The sequence below is a fragment of the Neopelma chrysocephalum genome, unplaced genomic scaffold (assembly GCF_003984885.1).
Source record: "Neopelma chrysocephalum unplaced genomic scaffold, ASM398488v2 Primary Assembly neopelma1_23, whole genome shotgun sequence".
Taxonomy (NCBI): domain Eukaryota; kingdom Metazoa; phylum Chordata; class Aves; order Passeriformes; family Pipridae; genus Neopelma; species Neopelma chrysocephalum.
This window is the reverse complement of record NW_020897691.1, coordinates 22,830,969-22,851,704: the sequence shown is the minus strand read 5'-3', so window position 1 is coordinate 22,851,704 and position 20,736 is coordinate 22,830,969. Positions and strand designations below refer to the sequence as shown.

Here is a 20,736-nt window from a genome sequence, read left to right as displayed (position 1 = left end):
TTAAATTGTCCTGGTGTATCTGTGTTTTATCAAATTATCAGAACTTACTGGTAACTGGTGCAGTTGACTGTAGCTTAAAAGGCTGGGATTTGCGGAACATCCGACAACCAGTGTTCGTCTTGCTGGGTCATACCTATGCTATCAGAAGAGTAAAAGTAAGTTGTATTTTATTTTCAATTGACCATCACTGAATTGTTACACAAATTTTTCTGGAAAGCAGTGATATTTTATATTATCTAATAACTCAGAAAAAAACCAGGATTTTAGATGTTACAGTGACTGTTCTTGAAAACTTTCAGTTTAGCACTGTAAAACATTATGATGTTTAGGAGATTGCTGGGATTTCAAAGTCTTCAAAGTCAATATATTTCCACAAGGAATGTTAGAGAGCTTGAGAGAGGGCTAGGAGGTTTACTTCAGCTAAGTTATATGAGAAATTGGAGACAGAGAAAATACTTTCCGTTTCTCATTTTTAAATGGTGCTGTGTCTTTGTCTTTCCACACAAAGAGTCAATATTCACAGAAGACAGTATAGAACTTGTTCTGAATACATATTTTTCTGTAAGAGATTTTGAGACTCTAGCATGAAAGGCTACAGATGACTATATTGGATCTGTGTACTACGAGATCACCCACCAACAGGAATTTGTTCTGATGCACAATGACTTTTTTTAATATTATATGAAAATATGTATCCAAATATCTTTTTAGGTAAACTCAAAAACTATAACTATGTTTCTGTGTAAGATACTGAAGCCAGCTAAGAATGTGAGAGTCAAATGCACCAATATCAGTCTTATGAAAAGGGAGATAACACCTGATTCTTTTAAAGCCTTTCTGGAACAGGTGTTAACATTTTCTAGGAAGTCTGAACTGGAAAAGAAGTTATCCTGAGTCAGTATTTTGCTTCACATGGCCTTGGAATCTTTAGTATGTTTCTAAGAACTTTAGAAGTTACTGTGCTTAGTTTGTAATCTGTCAGAAAAGGATATGACACAGGTGGTCATTCTGTATCACAAATCCTGTTCGTGGTCAGACAACCTGAGAAGCTCCTGCCTCTCCTTATCCCAGCTACCACAGCCTGCTACCCTAACTGGTGGTTGATGCTCAGTCTTTTTTTCTAATTTAATGCCTGCATGACCACACTCTAATCTGGCTCTGTGAAAGGTTCTTCATAGCAGAAGAACAGTTAGCAGTGCTGTTTGAGTTTGTTTATTTCTTCTTGGTTTTTAAACAAGATAATTTTGCGACTCCAATTTGACAACCATTAAGACAAATTAATCAATACAGACTGTTGTATTCTTACTCTCTGACAGTTAGTGGCATCTTTTAAAAACAGCTCTGCCACTAAGGGATTCACAGCACATTGTCTTCATGATAAAATGGAGAAATTGAATGCAGAATTGTTATTCACCCTAACCTGTGATAATAGAACTAAAGGACACTTAATGAAACTTTGGAAATGTGTTTACAAACACATGGGAGTACTTCTCTTACACATCAGGCAGTAGACTTGTTGAATTAGCTCTCTGCACAAGAGGCTGCATAGGCAGGCAGTGTCATCAGGTTCATGGATAGCGGCTGGTTGATAGATACTGGAAGAGCTAGACAGGGATAGCACCTCGAATTTTTCTTCTTTCTTTTATCCTGGGCGGCATTAGGAAGAGTACTGCCATTAGGTTGGGGGAAGTGATCCTTCCCTGCTACTCACCACACCAGTGAGACCATGTATGGAGTGCTGGGTCCAGTTTTGGGATTCCCAGTAAAAGGGAGAGTGACATAGACATGCTGGAGTAAATTCAGCAAAGGGCCGTAAAGAAGATTAAGAGACTAAAACCTCTGTCCTACCAGGAAAAGCTGAGAGAGTTGAGATTGTTTTAGTGTGAAGAAGGAGAATCTTACCGCTGTGTATGAATGATTGGGGGAAATAGAGAAGACAAAGCCTGACTATTCCCAGTGGTATTTACTGACAGGACCAGAGGCGACTGGTATAAACTAAAATACTGAAAATGCCATGTAAACATAGAGCACTGGGCTCAAAGATTGTCAACCTCACGAGGTAGGGGATCTTATATATTCTTATACTGTCTTATTCCATTTTATGGACCATCATACACCTTGTTTTCTTAAAATGGCTTGAAATTGTTATTAGAAGTTGACCAGCAGTAGATCTTTCTTTGCATCAGCCTCTGAGATCTAAGCGACGAAGTGGTTTTAAGGCAATGGTGGAGAGGCTGTACATGCATCCATGTGCAGCAGAGAGGTATGTGAGAGTACATGACTTCTATTCCATCTTAGGAGGCTTTTATTGCTTCCATTTCAAGGTAGACATGGTCCTTGTGGACATAAAATATGAGAATGTGGGCCAGCACTTAGAGGTGGTGCAGAGAGAGACCTGGATGCTGCCCAAATAGAGGCAGCTCTCCCTACTGATTTTCCTTCCCCTGCATTGTGCTGACACTAGCAATTATAAAGCTGTGCAGCAGGCTGGCTCAGCTGATGGCTCTGACTGAAAATCCTGTCCCTAAAAGTGACTAGTTTCTGTCTGCATCACTAAGCTGTCTCAGTTTATTGCTCAACCACACAAATCGCAAGCCTTGACACAAAGGAGGAGGGCAGGAGCACACAGCCCGAAGTGGAAAGGAAAATGGAAGCCATGAGTCTTGGCAGCAGTGAACTCTTAAATTAGCTTAAACCAACCATGAAATCAAACTCTTCAATTGTCTGTCTTTTGTGTTCTGTTCACTTGTTCAAGGGTTTTCAGATCTGAGGCTGGCAAGGAATTCTACCCAACATGATACTGTTGGGATTCCTGCAGATTTCTTGTGGTCTTTCAGTGCAGTACAGGGCCTTATCAGGACACTGACATCATTTGGAGCCCTTTTCAGGAGGCTTTGATATTGGTGCATTTGACTCTCAGATCTTAACTGGCTTCAATATCTTACACTGAAACCTAGTTACGGTTTTTGAGTTTACCTAAAAAGATATTTGGATAAATGATCTGTTCGAGGTCAGGATGGATGATATGCTGGTGTCTTCTGTCTATATACAACTGTTCAGATGATAAAATTGTAGTATCACAGTTAAATGGAACAGAATTTTAAAATACTATCTTCTCTTGTAGCAGAAAGACATTATGCATATTCTTTCAACTTATGCGTGTAGTGCTCTGCTACGTATTTTGCATCTTAGATAAGCTTCTAGGATACTTAAGGTTAATGACAAAGCTTTGACAAGATGTTTTTGCTTCATCTGAAACTATGCAGACAAAGAGGCAAAAGGGAGTTTATGAAAAGTGTACCCTTGGTTTTTGTTGCCCATCACACTTCTTCCCCTTTATTCATTTTTGTTAGGTGCAGAAGAAAAAGATGTTTTGTTTTGATTTTTTTTTCTCCAGAAAAATGGAGGTTAAAGTTCAAGCATGCACATCCCTCAGCACTCAAGCATGCTACAGTAAAGGGAATTTCAGCAGAGTTCAGCAGCCATTAACATACACTGTTTTCTTGGCAACTTGGGCAGTTGTGGCAATAGCCCAGACTTAACTTTTGACTTTGTAGTTGCTATGAATAATATTAGAAGTCTTGCAGGTAGACTTACCTATGATCCATGATGTGGGGGACCTGCATTTCAAACTCAAGTTATGTCACTGGCTTGTGTATTTCCTGTTGAGAAATACAGACCTTAAAATAGTTGGAAACTGAGAGTTAGCAAGAAGCTGGAGCCGAGGTGAAAAATTTTTGCATAACTGCATCCTTATTGCTGCTGTTCTTAGACCAGTGTGCAGGAGTCCGTCGAAGGGTGTGTCCTGTAAAATGCCCCATAGAAGAGAGGGAAATAATGAAGTGACATTATACTGCCTTCAGTTTTTCCACTCATCTACAATTTTCCCATTTCTGTAAACAGTTTCAAAATTTTAGGATATAGAATTGATGGCAATAATCTATCTTATGTTCTCTGCAGTAGGGCACAGGATTTTATCTCTCTGAAAATAATTAACTGGTCACATAGCTGTTTTGAAACTTGATTTATATAATGAGATGATGCTCAGCCAAAAGCGGAATTTAGTAACTGTTTATATGACTGTTCTAGAACTTCTTAAATTTACAGCAAGGTTGTTTGGCATGGCTGTAATGAAATCAAAACAAACCAGGATCCTACAGAGCATTCCTTGTGATTATTAATGCTAATTCTATGGTTTCTTGTCATTAGAAGCATGGTGGAGAAATTTGTTGATGTAGCCTGTTTTGTTGCAGCATGACATGATACCTACCAAGACCATTGATATAGTTGAACTTTGATAACTTTCTACTTATAGTAAGTCTGTATATATTCACAATGTTTTTACTTTAAAAGTTGATTTGTTTTCTTGCAGTTTTCACCATTCCATGCAACCTTATTGGCCTCTTGCTCCTATGATTTTACTGTAAGGTACAGTACTTTATTTTTAATTGGATAAAAATAGAAAGATAATCTATTTTAATGTGGCTTGCGATAGAAAACAGTTCTAGAGAGGACATACTGAAGTGCGGTTAATGTTGCCATCAGATGTTTCATAAACTATGTTGAAAATGCACTGGAACTTCTGCGAGTTCCCCTGGCTGCCCAGTATATCTGATACTACTGAGAATTTTAAAGCTGATTAAAAGACCTAAAGAAGTGTAATCTGATATTGGGATTTCTCTAAGATACACACTGTCATAAGTCAATAAACTGTGAAGTACATTCCTGAATATCTCAGTCACATTCTTTGTTCTATATTTTAATTTTCTAACATGGACTGAATGTATATTTCTAACATGGACTCCTATTTAGAAATGGGAGAAGCCCTCTTGCCTCCAAAAATGACTGCAAAGTTATCCCACTTGTCCAAATCATAGCAATTGATGTCACTTCTGGTTGTGTTCTGAGTGGTCTGACACCACACATAGAAAGGTTCTGTTTCCAAAGGGAAATCTTGCTAATTCTCAGTGCTTGTACATGTTTCTAAATCATAAATCTATCATCATATAAAGTTACATCATGAAGTTAACCTTGTAAGCATTGTAGGAATTTTGTTTATTTTCAAAAGTTCTACTGGAAGAGCTGGAACACTGTTTTAATTGAAGCTCCCAGAATGCAGCTAACAGAAGCATGTAGGGGTGCAAAGGGGCTCTGAAGCTCTGCTACAGATGGTGAGGTACTGCTGGACATTGTACAGTGACAATGGTGACATTTCACAGGGACATAGTTACTGGAGCAGCTGTCCTTGGCATATGTCCTTGGCAACCTCAGTAGCACTAAAGAGGATGTTGCCTTCTAGGTCTTGGCTGCAGGGAATGCCTGATGCCTCTTCCTGAGGCTGAGGGTGATGGTGGTGTCACCTGTGGAAGATGTATTCTCTTTGAGGTACTGAGGGGAAGGAGTTGCAGGAGGAGATGAGCAGTCTGTGCACCATCAAGGATCGTGAATGCAAGATTGACAGGTCTTTACAGATATCCCTGAGAGGTGAGAGCCCAAATCCCACAGGAAGGAGGAGAGACAGTTAGAGACTATGTTTCAAGCAGTAGAGAATAAGGGTAAAGATTCTCTTGATGGGAAAAGCTGGAAATCTGAGACATCTGGCAACACACGTTGGAGCTAGAGAACAGATTTAGGGCCCTGGAAGTGATTGAGCAACACCAACCTCAGTCAGGGGAGGTGTCAGAATCAGGTGAGCTTGAATCAAGTGTCTACATCAGAAGAAAAATGTGCGTTATCACTGGAGACTGCCTCCTGTTGCATTCCCTCTCTAAGTATCTGTCTGCTAACACACTTTGCTATCTTGGATGGTTTTGTTGCCTCCCGTGGGTTGAGGTCCAGGAGGCTGTGGAGAAACTGCTAAGGTTTGTTCAGATTCAGAATGCTTCCTTTTCTCACTTACCCGTATGGGTTCTTATGTTACTGAAGGAGGTGATCATAAATATATCAAGTGTGGCTACATGGCACTGGGGGCTCAGGTGGTGGTTTCCTTGATCCTGATAGTGAAGGAGAAAGGTTCAGAGAGGAAAAGACATCTGCATCAAGTCAACACTTGGCTGCATGGCTGGTGTCACAAGCAGGGCTTAGTCTTTACAACCACAAAGTCCTTTTTAAGCGATGGGGCGCTGTGAGGCAGGCACAAGATTCATCTGATAACGTAGAGTAGGAGCATCTTTGCCAACAGGCTTGCTAACTTACTGAGGAGTGTTTTAAATGACAGCTATCAGGGCAGAGTGACTATAATCTGAAGAGAATGAAAGCATGAGGATCAGAGAGAATTTTGTGTTTTGTATTTTGTGAGCTGGGAAAGTGACCTGACACCTGAGTACAGCAAAGGAGAGAAACGGGGAATTAGAAGTCCATGTGTGGCAGCAGCGGTATGGCCTCTTGGGGATTATCATGGCTAGGCTTCGCGAACAAAGATTTGGGAAGGGCTCTACCCACGTTTCTTGCAAGCGCGTTGGTGGCTGAAAAGGCCAATATGAGAAGTTGGGGATTATAAAGAGATGGTGAAACCACTCACAAGACTGGAGTGCTGCAATGAATAAAGACTCCTCAAGAAAGAGAGGCTAGGAAGGCAAGTTGGTAATAATGGCAAATCTGTCTGTTTCCCAGTCCAGTTACTCCCTTAAATTTTCAGTCCCTGCATGGGCTTGTTCCTTTCAAAAATTATGCCTTTTTGTTGTAGATTAAAACTGGATGGTGAGATTATATAATACCCCTGTCCCCCACAGGCATGCCGTTTTTTCACTGAAGGACTTAAGTGCTTGAGAACATTTCTTTATGTTAATTGTTATTATTTTGCTTACTGTAATAAGGTAGTCCCTTACCAGTGATACCCACTGGCGTGTAGTTGCTGCTAGGGGCCTGACAGTGTAAGTACTGTGATGTACATATGCATATAACTTTCTAGGCCAGTGTACCCACATTCTGTCTTATATAAAGTGCTTAATTTTGTTTGTGTTTCAAATGCATTTTTCATAGACTAGTGGTCTGTGTAAGGTTATTTATGGGATCTTAACATGCTTTACTGATGCTCTGCCCGCTGGTTTGCGGTGTATTGTTTCTCAAAAGACTTCTAGGACTAAGATGAAAAGTGGTTATTGGTTTCTTTCAGTGGCCTTGTCTGAGCAATAAGACAAATAATCAGCATGCTGATACATTGAAGTGACTTGATTGTGTTGTCATGCTCTTCCCGTTTTTGACACCAACTCTACATCCTTCAGGTTTGGCTCTAATGCAATTCATGTGGTACTGAAACCTAGTGCAATTTAGCTCTGACATTTTCATATGTGGAAACTGTCAGTAAAGACAGAGAACTCCTAGCTCACATAACAGTGTGTCTGTAAATGCAGAGCTTGGGGACCTCTTCACAAAATTGACTCTAGGCATTATTTTTCTGTCCAAATAATTACTTGTTGTAACTAGGGACAGAGGACAGGGTTGAAGAGATGAAATAAAGATTTTTAACAATTTTCTAAAAGTATTAGTTGTTGGGTTTGGTATAAGTGAACAAACAACAGAGAAGGCCAGGTGAAAGTCTTTGGAAAAAGGTGTCACAAGCGAACTATACTGCAAAATGGAGGAAACTTTGTTACCATAAGACTTTGGCAACATCTCTTTTAAAGAGTATGTTGTACCTCTATCACATATCCTGTACTGTCATTTACAAAAAAGAATGTTGCTCACTGTAAGAAGTAGAGTTTACTTAGGAATGTTCAGAGTTTGACTGGATGCACCATACACTCTACATGCACATACATGCCCACATCCTGCCATGTATGCACATGCATATACACCACACACGTGTAGGTGTGTAGAGATGAGTATATGCACACATATAAATACATTTAAATTTAAGAATAAAAATCCTTGATAAATATATAAAAGACAGAAGAGAAGTAGGGATTCCAGTACATGGCATTAATTCTGGATCTTGTTGAACCTACTCAAGGGCTGTGACATTTTAGTCCCATTTGATAGCATTTCATAGAACAGCATGGTATGGCAGTCCTTTAGAAACAGATTCATTTCAGTGTTCTTTTAATAGCAGTTTAGTTATGCAATTGCTCATTTATATTCTTTAATGTTTCTGTTTGAAGTTCAGAATTATCTGCAAGCATTAACTTATAGTAGATAACTGGATATAGCATAGCCTACTATTTAAGCTCCATAATATTCAATGTTACTGAAGCTTTATAGTTTGACCAGACAACGGCAATCTTAGATCAGATTACCAAACTTCCATGTAAGAGGCAGGGCTTTTGTTTGTTTCAGGTAGAACAGCTAGTTTGGCACATCATCACAACTGGATATCTAAAAGCAAAAAACAGTAGCTTGAAAGCAAAGTTAACAACGCTTAGTTTTATCCTTTGCAAACATATGATGACTGCATCTGTGCACTGTAGTCCAGCTACTGAAAAGAAACCTAGTTCACATGCCAACTTCATACTGGGAGCTAAGAAGAAGTTTTTACATACTTGGGTATAATGGTTTGGATTTAACCCCTCTCCAGTAAATGCTTTGTTGAGACAAATTTTTTCTATGCAATTTCCTTACTCTTTGGAAGAGTTCAGAAAAAATGTACGTCAAAAGAGCAGATTTAACACAAACGAATCATTAAAGTGCCAGGAAATGCACAAAGTACTGTAACATTTCCAGGACTTCTTTAGGTCTGCATGCATATTCTTAAACGTTATCTCTATTAAAATTCAGTTTGGAAGAACATCAGTGTCATCTTTTACTGGAATAACTGTTTTGTGTTTTTGGACTCTTCACTATGAAAAGGAAATCTTGGTGCATTAGGCACAGACAGTGCTCACCAAAATCTACACAGAAGATCTGATAAATTATAGAGCTTCATTAAGCTGGTATCAGCCACATCTTGAATTGTATTTACAGAAGCTTGCCCCAAGGCAAAAAGGTGGCTTTTGTTAAAAATTGTACTATACTGGACATCATCTCTGCAACACACTTTAAGGTGAACCACTGTCTCCAGCTCTTCATCACCATGTACAAGTTCAGTAACTTCGATCACAAATCTTATGGAATAAGGCTGCTCATAAAAAAAACGGATTTTCACTTCAGTTGATTATCTTTATTATCCTTGTAGTAAGATATAATCCAAAGTATTTCCTTAAGGAAGGTAGGAGATGTAGCATTCATTCACCACTTGTCTAATCTGCTAACTCCTCATCATGCAGCAACTTGCATCGTACTACCTAGTACAGACGCTGGAACCTGAAATGATACTCACTGCCTTTTTTCCCAGCTAGTGGTGAAGACGCAGGGGCAGGAGGTAAGGGTAGAGTGGGGAGGAGGACAAGGTAGGAGATAGGTAGGAGAAACAATATTTGGGTTCTAAAAGTATTTTGGTAGGGGAGCACAAGTCTTCATGATTCTGCAACAGGTGGTACGAAGTACAAAATCCAGGCTTTTTCTCTTCACATAATGCCTTGCTTAGAATAAGCAGTCCACTTGGAATATACGTGCAGCTTATTAATTGCATGTGAAGTACATGTAAAATAAATAAAAAAACTAAAAAAAAGAGGGAAAAGGTATACTTTTAACAATTCCACTGTAAAAAAGTTTTAAGAAACTGCACTCATATAGGTTTTGGGGTATTTTCAGTCAGTGCAGATGTGACTGAAGTTGTGACTTCTAGTTATAACGTATGTGATATGGGTAAAAATAGCAGTTCTGTCTAAGTGACACACCTGTGATTGTACAGACCTGTAATGGACCCTAAAATATTATGTGGTTGTCTTGCCCACTTTTTAAGTTCATGCTGCTGACTGTGTAGACACTATTCAAGTAATGCAAGCACTTGCAAAGCTTGTGCTGTGAATGCCTGTACAGCCATCCTGTACTCTGCATTGGTGAGGCCACACCTTGAGTATTGTGTTCAGCTCTGGGCCCCTCAGTTCAGGAAGGACATTGAGGTGCTGGAGCGGGTCCAGAAAAGAGCAACGAGGCTGGTGAAGGGACTTGAGCACAAGTCCTATGAGGAGAGGCTGAGGGAGCTGGGGTTGTTTAGTCTGGAGAAGAGAAGGCTTAGAGGCGACCTCATCACTCTCTTCAACTACCTGAAGGGAGGTTATAGCCAGGCGGGGGTTGGTCTCTTCTCCCGGGCAACCAACAATAGGACAAGGGGACATGGGCTCAAGCTCTGCCAGGGGAGGTTTAGGTTAGATGTTAGGAAAAAATTCTTTACAGAGAGGGTTATCAGACATTGGAACGGCCTACCCAGAGAGGTGGTGGATTCACCATCCCTGGAGGTTTTTAAAAAGAGATTGGACGTGGCCCTTAGTGCCATGATATAGTAATTGGAGTTGGATCAGGGGTTGGACTTGATGATCTTGGAGGTCTCTTCCAACCCTACCTATTCTATGATTCTATGATTCTATGATGGGTTAAACAGTGTCTTAGGAAACTTGCATTGCCATTTCAGTCTTCAGAATGTGATGGAGGTTCACTGTGAACATAATATTGTTGTCACCGTGCTGGTTTTGGAAACTGTGCTATAGACAGTGTTTCTCACTTTGGACTGCAAAGTTGTTATGAGAGCCATCATTAATTTGTCATCAATGGTTCTCAGTCCTGAGACTGAACATTTTTTTGAGCTTTAGCTAGTAATTATTCTTATGTTAAAAAAATCAAAACTCCCAGTCAGTCTGTTGAACTTGAACTGAGTTGCAGTACTCTTAAACTCTAAACTGCTTCTGACTTTTACAACAAGACTTTATAGTACAAACACCACGTTGTCCTACTATTTTTAAAATTGATCAGAAAGTCTTTTCTAAGTTTTTATTCATGTAGCTCTGAAGTTACCTCCTTTAATCTTAGTTTTCAGTTATGAGCATCTGTCAAGAGTTAGTAGAGAGCTAGTGTGGTAAGGAAGGCTACCACTATTACTTAGAAAAAACAAGACTTGTTTCCTTATCTTCTTAGAAACAAATGTGGGAGGATGAAAATGCTGAGGTGGTCTTTTGCTCCTCTCTCCTGCAAAATAAGTTGTTTATCTTAGATCTCAGGTACTAGGAAAAAATTAAGAGGGTTGTTGCTATGACAAAGCCATTGTGCTGACACCAGTCTCCTTGTTTATGAAGGAAATAACATTTACATATTAAACAAACTGACCCTGCTGGCTCCAGTGTTTGCTATTTTACCTGAATCGCTTTGAACTTACAGTTCTTTCAGTGTAGTTAGTCTGATAATCAGCTGTTCTTGTTCAGTATTTTCACTTTCCCTAATAAGAGCAAGGCAAAGAGACCTCTGTGATTGTTACAGAAGTACTAAAGCATATAATTGACCCCTGTGTGAAAATTTGAACTGTAGAAAACTCGATTACAGCTGCCAGCCCACAAAATATGCTGTGCTGTGCAGCCTATGGACTTTTCAAAACAGTATATACAACACAAGAAAGAGGAACTAATCTTTGGTTTGTGCCATCATATGGGGTATTGTCAGTGTTTTATTATCTGAAAGTTCTATTCTGAATCCTTTTTTTTTACAACTGAAGTGTCTTTTACATATATGTTGTCCCATCCACTCTTACACCTCTCTTATCCTTGCTGTTGATTGCATTCATGGACATAGCGTCTAATGGGACATTAGCTGGGAGAAGTAGAGCACCTCAGATGTCTATTTTCTCAGTATTTTTTCAACCAAGGCTTGAAACAAAATTTGCTTTTTAAAATATGAACTAGTGGAATTAACTGTGTAATGCAGCTGATCTCTGTAGTACAAATTTGTTATTAAATTACAATATTAAATTCTGTTTTACGGGAACACAATGTGAATGACTGAGATCTCTAAATGAATGTGTCATTTTCATTTAAATAAAGACCTTATAGTTAATGATACCAAAAACTGAGGAAAAAAAATAAATTGTGCTAATGTCTTTCAGGGATAAAATTCCTCAGCCCTCAAGAAATATAACGAGTATTTCAGCCTAAATTTTTTTACTCTGCTTTAATAGTGTCCCAACGACTGCTCCTCAGTGCCAACTTTGATCTCAGTTTCTGCAACAGGAGACAAAGATGGCTTTGCCTAGTGGGGTTTAATTTATGCAAATCAGCAGATGGCTTTGCAGGAATATGATTTGTTATGTTTCCTAAGTGGATGAGTTTGCTTTTTTAAATATCCTGGCAGCAACAGATTTGTCAATATCTTGCATTATATTTTTGAAATGGCCTTTCAATTACTTTAATTGTGGTTTGTTTGATTTTTTTTGTCTCTCTCTTTCCCTTTTCCTCTTTTATTTTCTCTATAGATTCTGGGACTTTTCCAAGCCTAATCCTTTGCTGGAAACAGTTGAGCATCATACTGAATTTACATGTGGACTGGATTTAAGTCTTCACAACCGTGGTCAGGTAAGAGCTGGATGAATTTACTTTTTGCCTGTTATAGCCACAATGGTCATGGCTGGACTGCAGGACTCATATCCTGAATAAGTCACCAGATTGCAGAAAGCTTCTGGAAGTGAGTCTGGCTGATTGCTTATTAAATAAACATAATTTCAGGTCCATTTTTATTTATAAAGCAGTTACTTGCATTGGGTAGGAAAGGAGGGCAGGACAGACAAAATAGCAAAATCAGATAACTGAAAGCCATGGTGAGCTCAGGGAAAATGAAGTAGTTTTGTTTCAGAAGGAAGAGTAATAGAGAAGAGCCCAGAATGCAAAGTTGAGATACAGAGCTTTCTTCCATCTGTTTAGATTGTCAGGTTAAACATCAGTAGTGTCGCACATGATGCCTAGACCTGGTTTGTTTTACTGTTTGGAGGACTGTAAGGGGCTTAATATGTGGTTGAAATTCTAAAATTCTAACCTCCTCAGCTATTAACAAGAATGAGTGGAACGCTTTATCAGTGGCACTTTTTTATCTAGTGGTTCTGGTAGGATTTTGCTCTCCCTCTGTTGCTACAGTCTTTCTATTTTGTAAGCAGAGGATTGTTTTTTGTAGTATGAACTGGTTTTTTTCGGACAAGAAACTCAGAAACCCTGAAGTTAATTATTTGCTTTAAAATGAGAAAGCCTTTAGTTTTCACTAGAAAGTACTGTAACTGAGTTAACTGTAACTAATGCATTATTTAATGTGCCACAGACATTACTTACATCTAGATTCCTCTTAAATTCAGAGTGAAATGAATTTTTTATCCCAGATAAAAATCTGCATTTGCAGATGCATAACATCCACATTTAAATTCTGTTTGGACAAAGCAAATAAAACCATTGTAATTTCTGCTGATAAAAGGACACAGGAGAAGGGTGTAAGTTTGGCAAAATACTTAGCTTAATGCATGTAGAACCATTCTAGCCACATGATAGCTTGACGAGTTCTCTGCCTGGTTGGTTGTTCCTTTAAATCTGTTGCTTCAGTGGTGCTGCAGTAACTGTTCAGGAGGCCAAGCTGTGAACCACATAGAGGAATTTATGAGGCTGAAAAACCCTCTCAACATTCAGGTTATTTTTTTTTAATTAATGCAGGGCAAGAATGCTTAAAGGCCACTTGCTGGGAATTAAAACTTCATCCCAAGTGACTGCATAGATATGATTCTACCTGTATTGGGTCCAGAGGGAGCAGCAAGCATAGCTTAGTACACTTAGGGCCTCGCAGTGCTACAGCACTGCATGCGCTGAGCCCAGTTCAGCTTTCTATGAAGTTGGTGTGGGTTTTGCATTGGATCTGAATGAGGCAAGAAGATTTTCTTTTCATTTTGTATTGAGGATGTGATTACATCTTGACTGTAAGCCCATGGCTTCGTGGTAGATAACGAATTGAAAGAAAACTGCTGCACATGCACTAGTATGTTAAAAAAAAAGGAAAATTATGGTATGCATACCTATCAACATTAGGGTGTTTGTGCATTCAGGTATCCTTTTTTCCATGCAGAAATTCTGCAAGTCCAGTGTTGGACTTAATGCATAGAATCTGTAAATGTGGAGTACATATCTGTATTTACTGCATGCCAATGTGCGTTCCAGACAGAAGTTTGGCATTTGCAACAGCTTTAGTATTCCTCTGTTTTTTTTCTGTTGAGTTCATTTAATCTATTGTGAGGGTTGGATATCACAGCAATGCCAAATCTAAATGTTTTGGTTTTTAAAAAAAGTTTAAAAACCTGTGATAGAATTAAACTCTCACTAAGTTAAAGAATGAACACAAGGGAAACTTAACCCTCATTTTTAAAGGAAGACCAATGAGACATCACCTTGAGTACTCTGTTCAGCTCTGGGGCTTGCAGCAAAAATAGGACATGAACCTGTTGGAATGAGTCCAGAAGAAGGCCACGAAGATGATCAAGGGGCTGAAGCACCTCTCCTGTAAAGGCAAGCTGAGAGGGTTGGGGTTCTTCAGCCTGGAGAAGAGAAGGCTCTGGGGAGACCTTATAGAACCTTCCAGTACTTAAAGGAGTCCTCCAAGAGAGCTGGAAAGGGACTTTTTACAAGGGCATGTAGTGATAGGACAAGATGCAATGCCTTCAAACTGAAAGACGTTGAGGTAGGTATAAGGAAGAAATTATTTACTGTGAGGATGGTGAGACACTGGAACAGGTCGCCCAAAGAAGTTGTGGATGGAAGTGCTTAAGGCCAGGCTGGATGGGACTTTGAGTGACCCGGTCTTGTGGAAGGTGTCTCTGCCAGTGTCAGGGGGTTTGGAACTAGATGATCTTTAAGGTCCTTTCCAGCCCAAAGCATTCTGTGATTCTGTGAATGCTTACTGAATAGTTGCTTCCAGTATGAGCACATGCTGCCTTTCCCTGGCTTCTGCATCAATGCAACAAAGATAATTTGCTTGAATTTTATGCTGCTGTTCCCAGTATGTAGGTTGCCTACACATCTGCTCTTTATCAATCTGATAATGAGCTCTATTGTTTATTTTATTCATGTATTTGCACAATTTGTGATTTTTCATGTATGCTTTATAAGGAGTTAGGACTTGAGATTTGAACTGCTTCTCTCCTCCAGGGAGAAGGAGAAGGAGGATCCAGGGAGAATGCAGAGTATTTTATTTGTAATGGACAAACTATTCATTTATACTCAAATTAAGTATCATTCTGGTCATTTACCTTTGTTTTCATTCTTAATTATATTTTTGTTGTCTAGACAGATTGTTTTATTTGGCTTTGCCCAATGAACTTCAGCATTTTTGAAGTATCTTTTGCATGTCAAGGGCAAAACTATCTGCACTATTGGAAAAGTGTTCAAAATAGATATTATGATTAAGTAGCTAATATAGGAATTATGAGACATTCGTGTGGAACTGGTAGAGTTTTGAACAGAACCCTCAGGCACAGAGGAGGTACATGCAGGCAGGCTGGTTCTTGTACAGGATCTGCTAAGGGAGGCATCTTGTGGAGAGAGATCTGGTCATAAGGAATGGGTTGTGAAAGGACCCATTAGCATTAGCTGGATGAAACAGAAAACTCCTTTGGTCTAAATTAAAGATTCTAGTATCTGTTTTGGAGTGTGTGCCTCTATGTAAAGTAAGTGTTTTTTGAAAGCTTTGCATTTTAAAGATCAGCTGTTGTTTGGTTTAGTTTTTTCTCCCCACCATAATGTTAGTGTCAGGTTCATAGCAATTTGAAACAACAAACAAACTTTCAGATGCATAGAAAGATGTGTACTTTACAGTGCAAAGCATTAACAGAAATGATCCTCATGATATTCAGGGTATTTCTCTGTTAAACTGCAAGTGCTGATGTGAGAGCTTGCCAGGCAGGTTGTCTAGGAGACAATACTCCCAACTCCCCCTTTCAGCCAAAGTAGCTTTGGCACACACAAGAACAGTGACAAGACCCTAAGCACCAAAAATCTTTTAAATTTGTAATGGTGTGTAGCATTAAGAACTGAACAAATCTGTTCACCTTGTCAGCCACATTAAGAGTATGCAGTTTTTTAAACCAGATAAGTTCTTTCCAAAGTTTGAGGATAAGGGAAAAAATTAAAGTTTGCTTGTCTCTATACACACTAGATATGCATAGGAAGTATGTAGGGATTATAAAAATGGTAATCAGCTATGTGCTATTCCTCGCTTGGGGCTGTTAATGCTAGACCATATAGTGGAGTTGTACTCTGTAGCTCACTGGATTTCTTTTTTCTCTCCTGATATTTACTTTCCCTGTATGTGATCTCTGAATGTTCTGATGAATTAAAATGTAATACTCCTTTAAGCCTGTCTCTTACTGGGATTTTGCTGTGTTTATGTTCATGCTTACGTGCTGGAGCTAACTTCTTTTGGTATTGTTTGTGCAGCTTTATTTAAAAGCAGCCTTTTTTTTATGCTGTAGGTTAATGTGATATGGCAGTCATGAATTCATTTTAAATGTCTTTAGGCAATCCATTGATGACACAGATAAAAAGTACAGATCCTGTGAACAGTCACTTCTTATCTTGATTCTGAAATTATTTCAATAAGTATATGAAGAATAAAAAATACATATATACCACAAATTTCTTTAAATCATGGACAGAAAAAATACCTAGCTGTTTCTGTTGTAATTCTAAAGCTGTATTTTGCTTCACACAAATGTGAGAGATACAGAAGCTCTGAATTTTGTCTGAAAACCTTTTTCAGCTACACCTCACATCTGTTCTGAACTCTATAAAGCAGCCAATGGAAAGTATAAATTAATGCTTTCCATTGAGTCAGGCTTTCTGTCTTCTGCTGAGAATAGGATTAAGAATCTAATGGGAACAGAAGAGGAATCTTTCCATTTCTCTATATTTTTATGTTGCACACAATGACATTCCTAAGTTGCAAGGATACATGATTTTTAATGGATGTGATGGCAAGTGGTGTAGTGGCTTAGAACACTTGATATGCGAAAAGCATGTTAGACATCTGTGACATGCCAAATCAGAACAAGACTTCATGACATACAATACTGAGCTAGCTCCCTTAGGAAATTAAAAATGTTCTGCACCAAATGAGGGTAAGCCAAATGTCGGTTCTCTAGTTCAAAATCATCTTGTTACCTGAATGCATGTCGAAGTCTGGATTTTAGAATAACTTACGTACAGCACAAATAGTGATCACTTACGATTTGCATTTACTGTGAATGTGAATAATTACACTACAAATAGGCAGTTGTCTGTCTAAATAGCTATTTCTGTCAACATAGGTTGGGGGGAAACTTGTTTTCTCTAGTCCTCTGTCTGACTGCACCTCCTTATTTTTCCAGTTCTCCTCCCCTCCGCCTGGTGAGGTCGGGGTGAGTGAGCAGCTGTGTGGTACTTAGTTGCCGGCTGGGGTTAAACCATGATGCCCAACCCATAACACCACATATTATGTATGATACATTGATAATACCAGTGCAGGACCCATGACTCTTCTGCTCTGTGTTACACTGTCCTTGTGATTCAGCTGTCCTGAACCTCCAGCTTCTTCTCCCTAAAGCTGCAGGGTATCGCCAGCATATTGTGCCAAACCGCAGTCTGCTCCTTCCTTGCACCTGGCTAAGAGGTAGTTAGAACTGAGCAGAGGTGCCTGCTTTGTAGCATCGGTCTGTTGATCCCATGAAACTTTTTGGTACTGATGGTATCATGCATCACTAAAATTTTAAAAGCTGTAATTTCTTACTAGTTGGAGGGACATCGTAGCCAAACTGTATACACTTGAGCTGCATGCCCTGAAGGTAACTTGATATCTGGTTCTAAATTCGTCCAGCTTTATGGAGAAATTTTTGATCATCTGTCAAGTTTCAGTGTACAGGTTTGTTCTGCTACTTGTTTTCTTTGTGCACCTTTTGCAGTGTGCTGCATTAGTTGTGCCAACACAGGAAGCAGGAGAACGGACAGGAGGGGCTGCTGAAGTTGGCTTAACCGGTATAGCCAAATATAAATGCAGAGGATGTCTTTAGTGAGGCTGTTTGGCTATGTATTTTGCTGTTCATTTAAATTAATTGTTCACCCTCAGCAGGCCCAGAAATATTGATTGTTCCATACGAAAGTGGAGTTATATCTTGTGGAAATGTGCAGAAAAACAGACTTTCTCTGCTTTTTTCTTTCGATCACTTGCTCTTATCTTTTAAACTTAATTGCCAAGGAACTGATAGCTTCCATCCAGCTGTTGTGGCTGTCCCATTGCTATAATTATAACACTATCTGTACTTCATTTTAGTCTCTCCTTATGGTCCTTCCCCAAGATGCTACTAAAGTGATTCTTTGAGATAAAAAGACCCTACTTAATTTCAGAGTGGATTTTTTCGTGAAAATACTAGATTTCACCAGCTGCAAATGTTAAACCAATTTGAACATCTAGAGTTGGAGAGACTAAAAGAAGGTGAAATTTCTTGCTGGTGCCTATAGTGTGTCTTTCCCAAACTGTTAAAAGTTTCACTGTGTAAGTCAAAACCAGCCACTCATGAGTAATGATCACTTTTTGCCATTAGCAGCTAAAGTCTCTTCCTAAGGTTGGAAAGGTTGCTGTCAGGCATCACAATTCTGTAATGCAATTCATCCATGCAAGCGTATGGAGAGGAAAATGCACTTTGATTCTGAAGGGGGAAGGGTGGGAGGCAGTATTTTCTTCTTAAGAAAGAAATGGATTTCTTAAGCAGTGTTTGGAACATATGTTTCTAATAACTCTAGTTTGAACCTAGATCTTTATAAGAAGTTGTCTTCCAGGGTTTGTTTTATTCTGTCTTTACTGGAAATAATAATTAAATTAAGGTGTGTTTTTTCAAAAGTAAATTAAAAAATACTGGTGTTACTGCACATTAAAAATTAAAGGTTATAATTTGCAAACTCACATCACTTTCACTCTTGTGTAAAGGTTAACATCATGTGCAGTTCACTCTGGCAAGTGTTAACCAAACAGGCCACAGCAGTGGTTCAGATTTTCTAGAACAAAATAGGTATTGAATGAATTTAGTGGATCATGCATGATCCATTATGCACTTGACCAATCAGTTTTAATGCTCACCTGTGAAAGTAATTTGATAAGTAGCAAACCTAATAGCTTGCTTTATCTCCCCTTAATCTCCATCCCACTCGCTTAGAGGATGCTCAGGATCCCTCAAAAATACATAATAATGATATAAATAGACCGTTAAATTCTGTTTGAGAAGACACAGAAGATGAGAAACTAAAAGAGGAAGGGAAACACAACATTAATGAAAGTCAAGAACTGAATAATTTTTCTATTGTCTTTTCTACAGAATAAAAAAAAAAGGACAGGTCTTATTAGTTTTATTTGAAAATAGGATGGAGAAGAGCTGAGAAATGGGTCGCTCTCAGGCACATTTACGTATTATTGTACAATTTATTATGAGCACTCTGAAAGCTGCATTAGTTCTGGAAATATTAATCTAGAGAAGGTTGTACTTTGTTCTGATTAAACCTGTTCTTTGTTCCTGTTCTCATAAAGGCGTAACTGAACTCTTAAGTTTTTAGTTGTTATTTTGAATGTATTTAATCTTGGTTAGAGTGTGGAGATTTAGTATGCCTTCAAATACTTTAAAAAAGTTAGTAGCTAACTTCGGAGTTTTCTCTTGTTCTCTTGCTTCTGAGCAGTAAAGAGGCAGAATGGTTTGCAGGTAATTGCACTAGACTGAATGGATTGCCCTGGGATGCTGGAAAAGGCCTAAGTCTATTGCAAGGCAAGATGATTGCGATGAATAGAAAACACAGAGCCTGTCGAGGGATTAAATCAGTTAGTGAGTGAATGGAAATGGCTCTGATATATGAATGGATGTCCGTATTAGATCAGTTGGTGGAAAACATTGTTATACTCTGGGACAAGGATAAACACTTCAATAAAATACAGGATAGCTGTTTTAGTTGAGTTAAACTATGATTTTCTAGTCAAGCAATCATCTTCCTGTGATGACTGCAGGTTTTCATTTGTGTGCTTGCTTTTTGGCTTTACTTGAAGAGAAATACAGTGATCCTCATCTCTACTGGCAGACAAATTGACATGATATTTACTCTGCAGTAATAACAGTATAGTACCTTTAGTGTATATGCTAGTACTGCAAATTTGTTACTAAAATAAAAGCATTAAAGATGAGTAATAAAAGTCATTTTGTTAGGCTGCCTTTGTCACAAATAGCTTTAGTTACAATGAAAATTACCAGGTTTAGAATGCTTTTTCTATTTGCATTATTTCTTGATGTAGTTTACCAATCAGTGTAACATAAAATATTCTTGTTTTACAGTTAAACTCTAGTTATTTTCCTTTTCCCTGTAATTTATGGTAGTCGAAAGTTGCTATAGTAGAATTACATTCTAAAGCTAGCTACAAGACCAATTCAGTTTTCATAAATGATAATGAAAATAGCGTGGCATACAAAACATGCCATGCAAAACAGTCAATAATACAAGAATATGACAGTTTATACAGTTCTTTGCAACTGAAATAAACTGTCCTCTGCTAGCATGTCAGTTTGAAAAAAAAAATCATGCACCTTCTAAAAACTGAAGTCAGTGAGATTTGTTTGAATCTCAGAGTAAAATTTGTCCCTAAGGCAGCAGACATTTTTACAGAAAGACAAACCTCCATGCCTTCATGCTCCTAACGCTGAGGACTTCTATCAGGTAGGCAAATAAAATGCAAGTCCAATTTCAGTTTTCCTTTATTCTTCATCCTGCAACAGGAAGATTTTCTTCACCTGTTAGTAACATTACCTCATTGATCAAAATATAAACTCTAGGAAATTGCAGCTTTTTGTATGTCATGTTTATTTACTGTAGTGTGCTGGATCAGCCCTCATCCCAATGAAATTTCTATCCC

The 20,736-nt window shown here is 38.6% G+C and overlaps 1 protein-coding gene across 2 annotated transcripts in view; it reads left to right on the top strand.

The window, feature by feature from the left end:
• PEX7 (peroxisomal biogenesis factor 7) overlaps positions 1–20,736 on the top strand; it is a 45,028-nt gene that overhangs the window by 19,436 nt on the left and 4,856 nt on the right. For both annotated transcript variants that reach the window (XM_027690130.1, XM_027690139.1), the window contains 3 exons: positions 42–155; positions 4,373–4,428; positions 12,272–12,371. In XM_027690130.1, the coding sequence (XP_027545931.1) occupies positions 42–155; positions 4,373–4,428; positions 12,272–12,371 (270 nt within the window). The remainder of the gene's footprint in view (positions 1–41; positions 156–4,372; positions 4,429–12,271; positions 12,372–20,736) is intronic.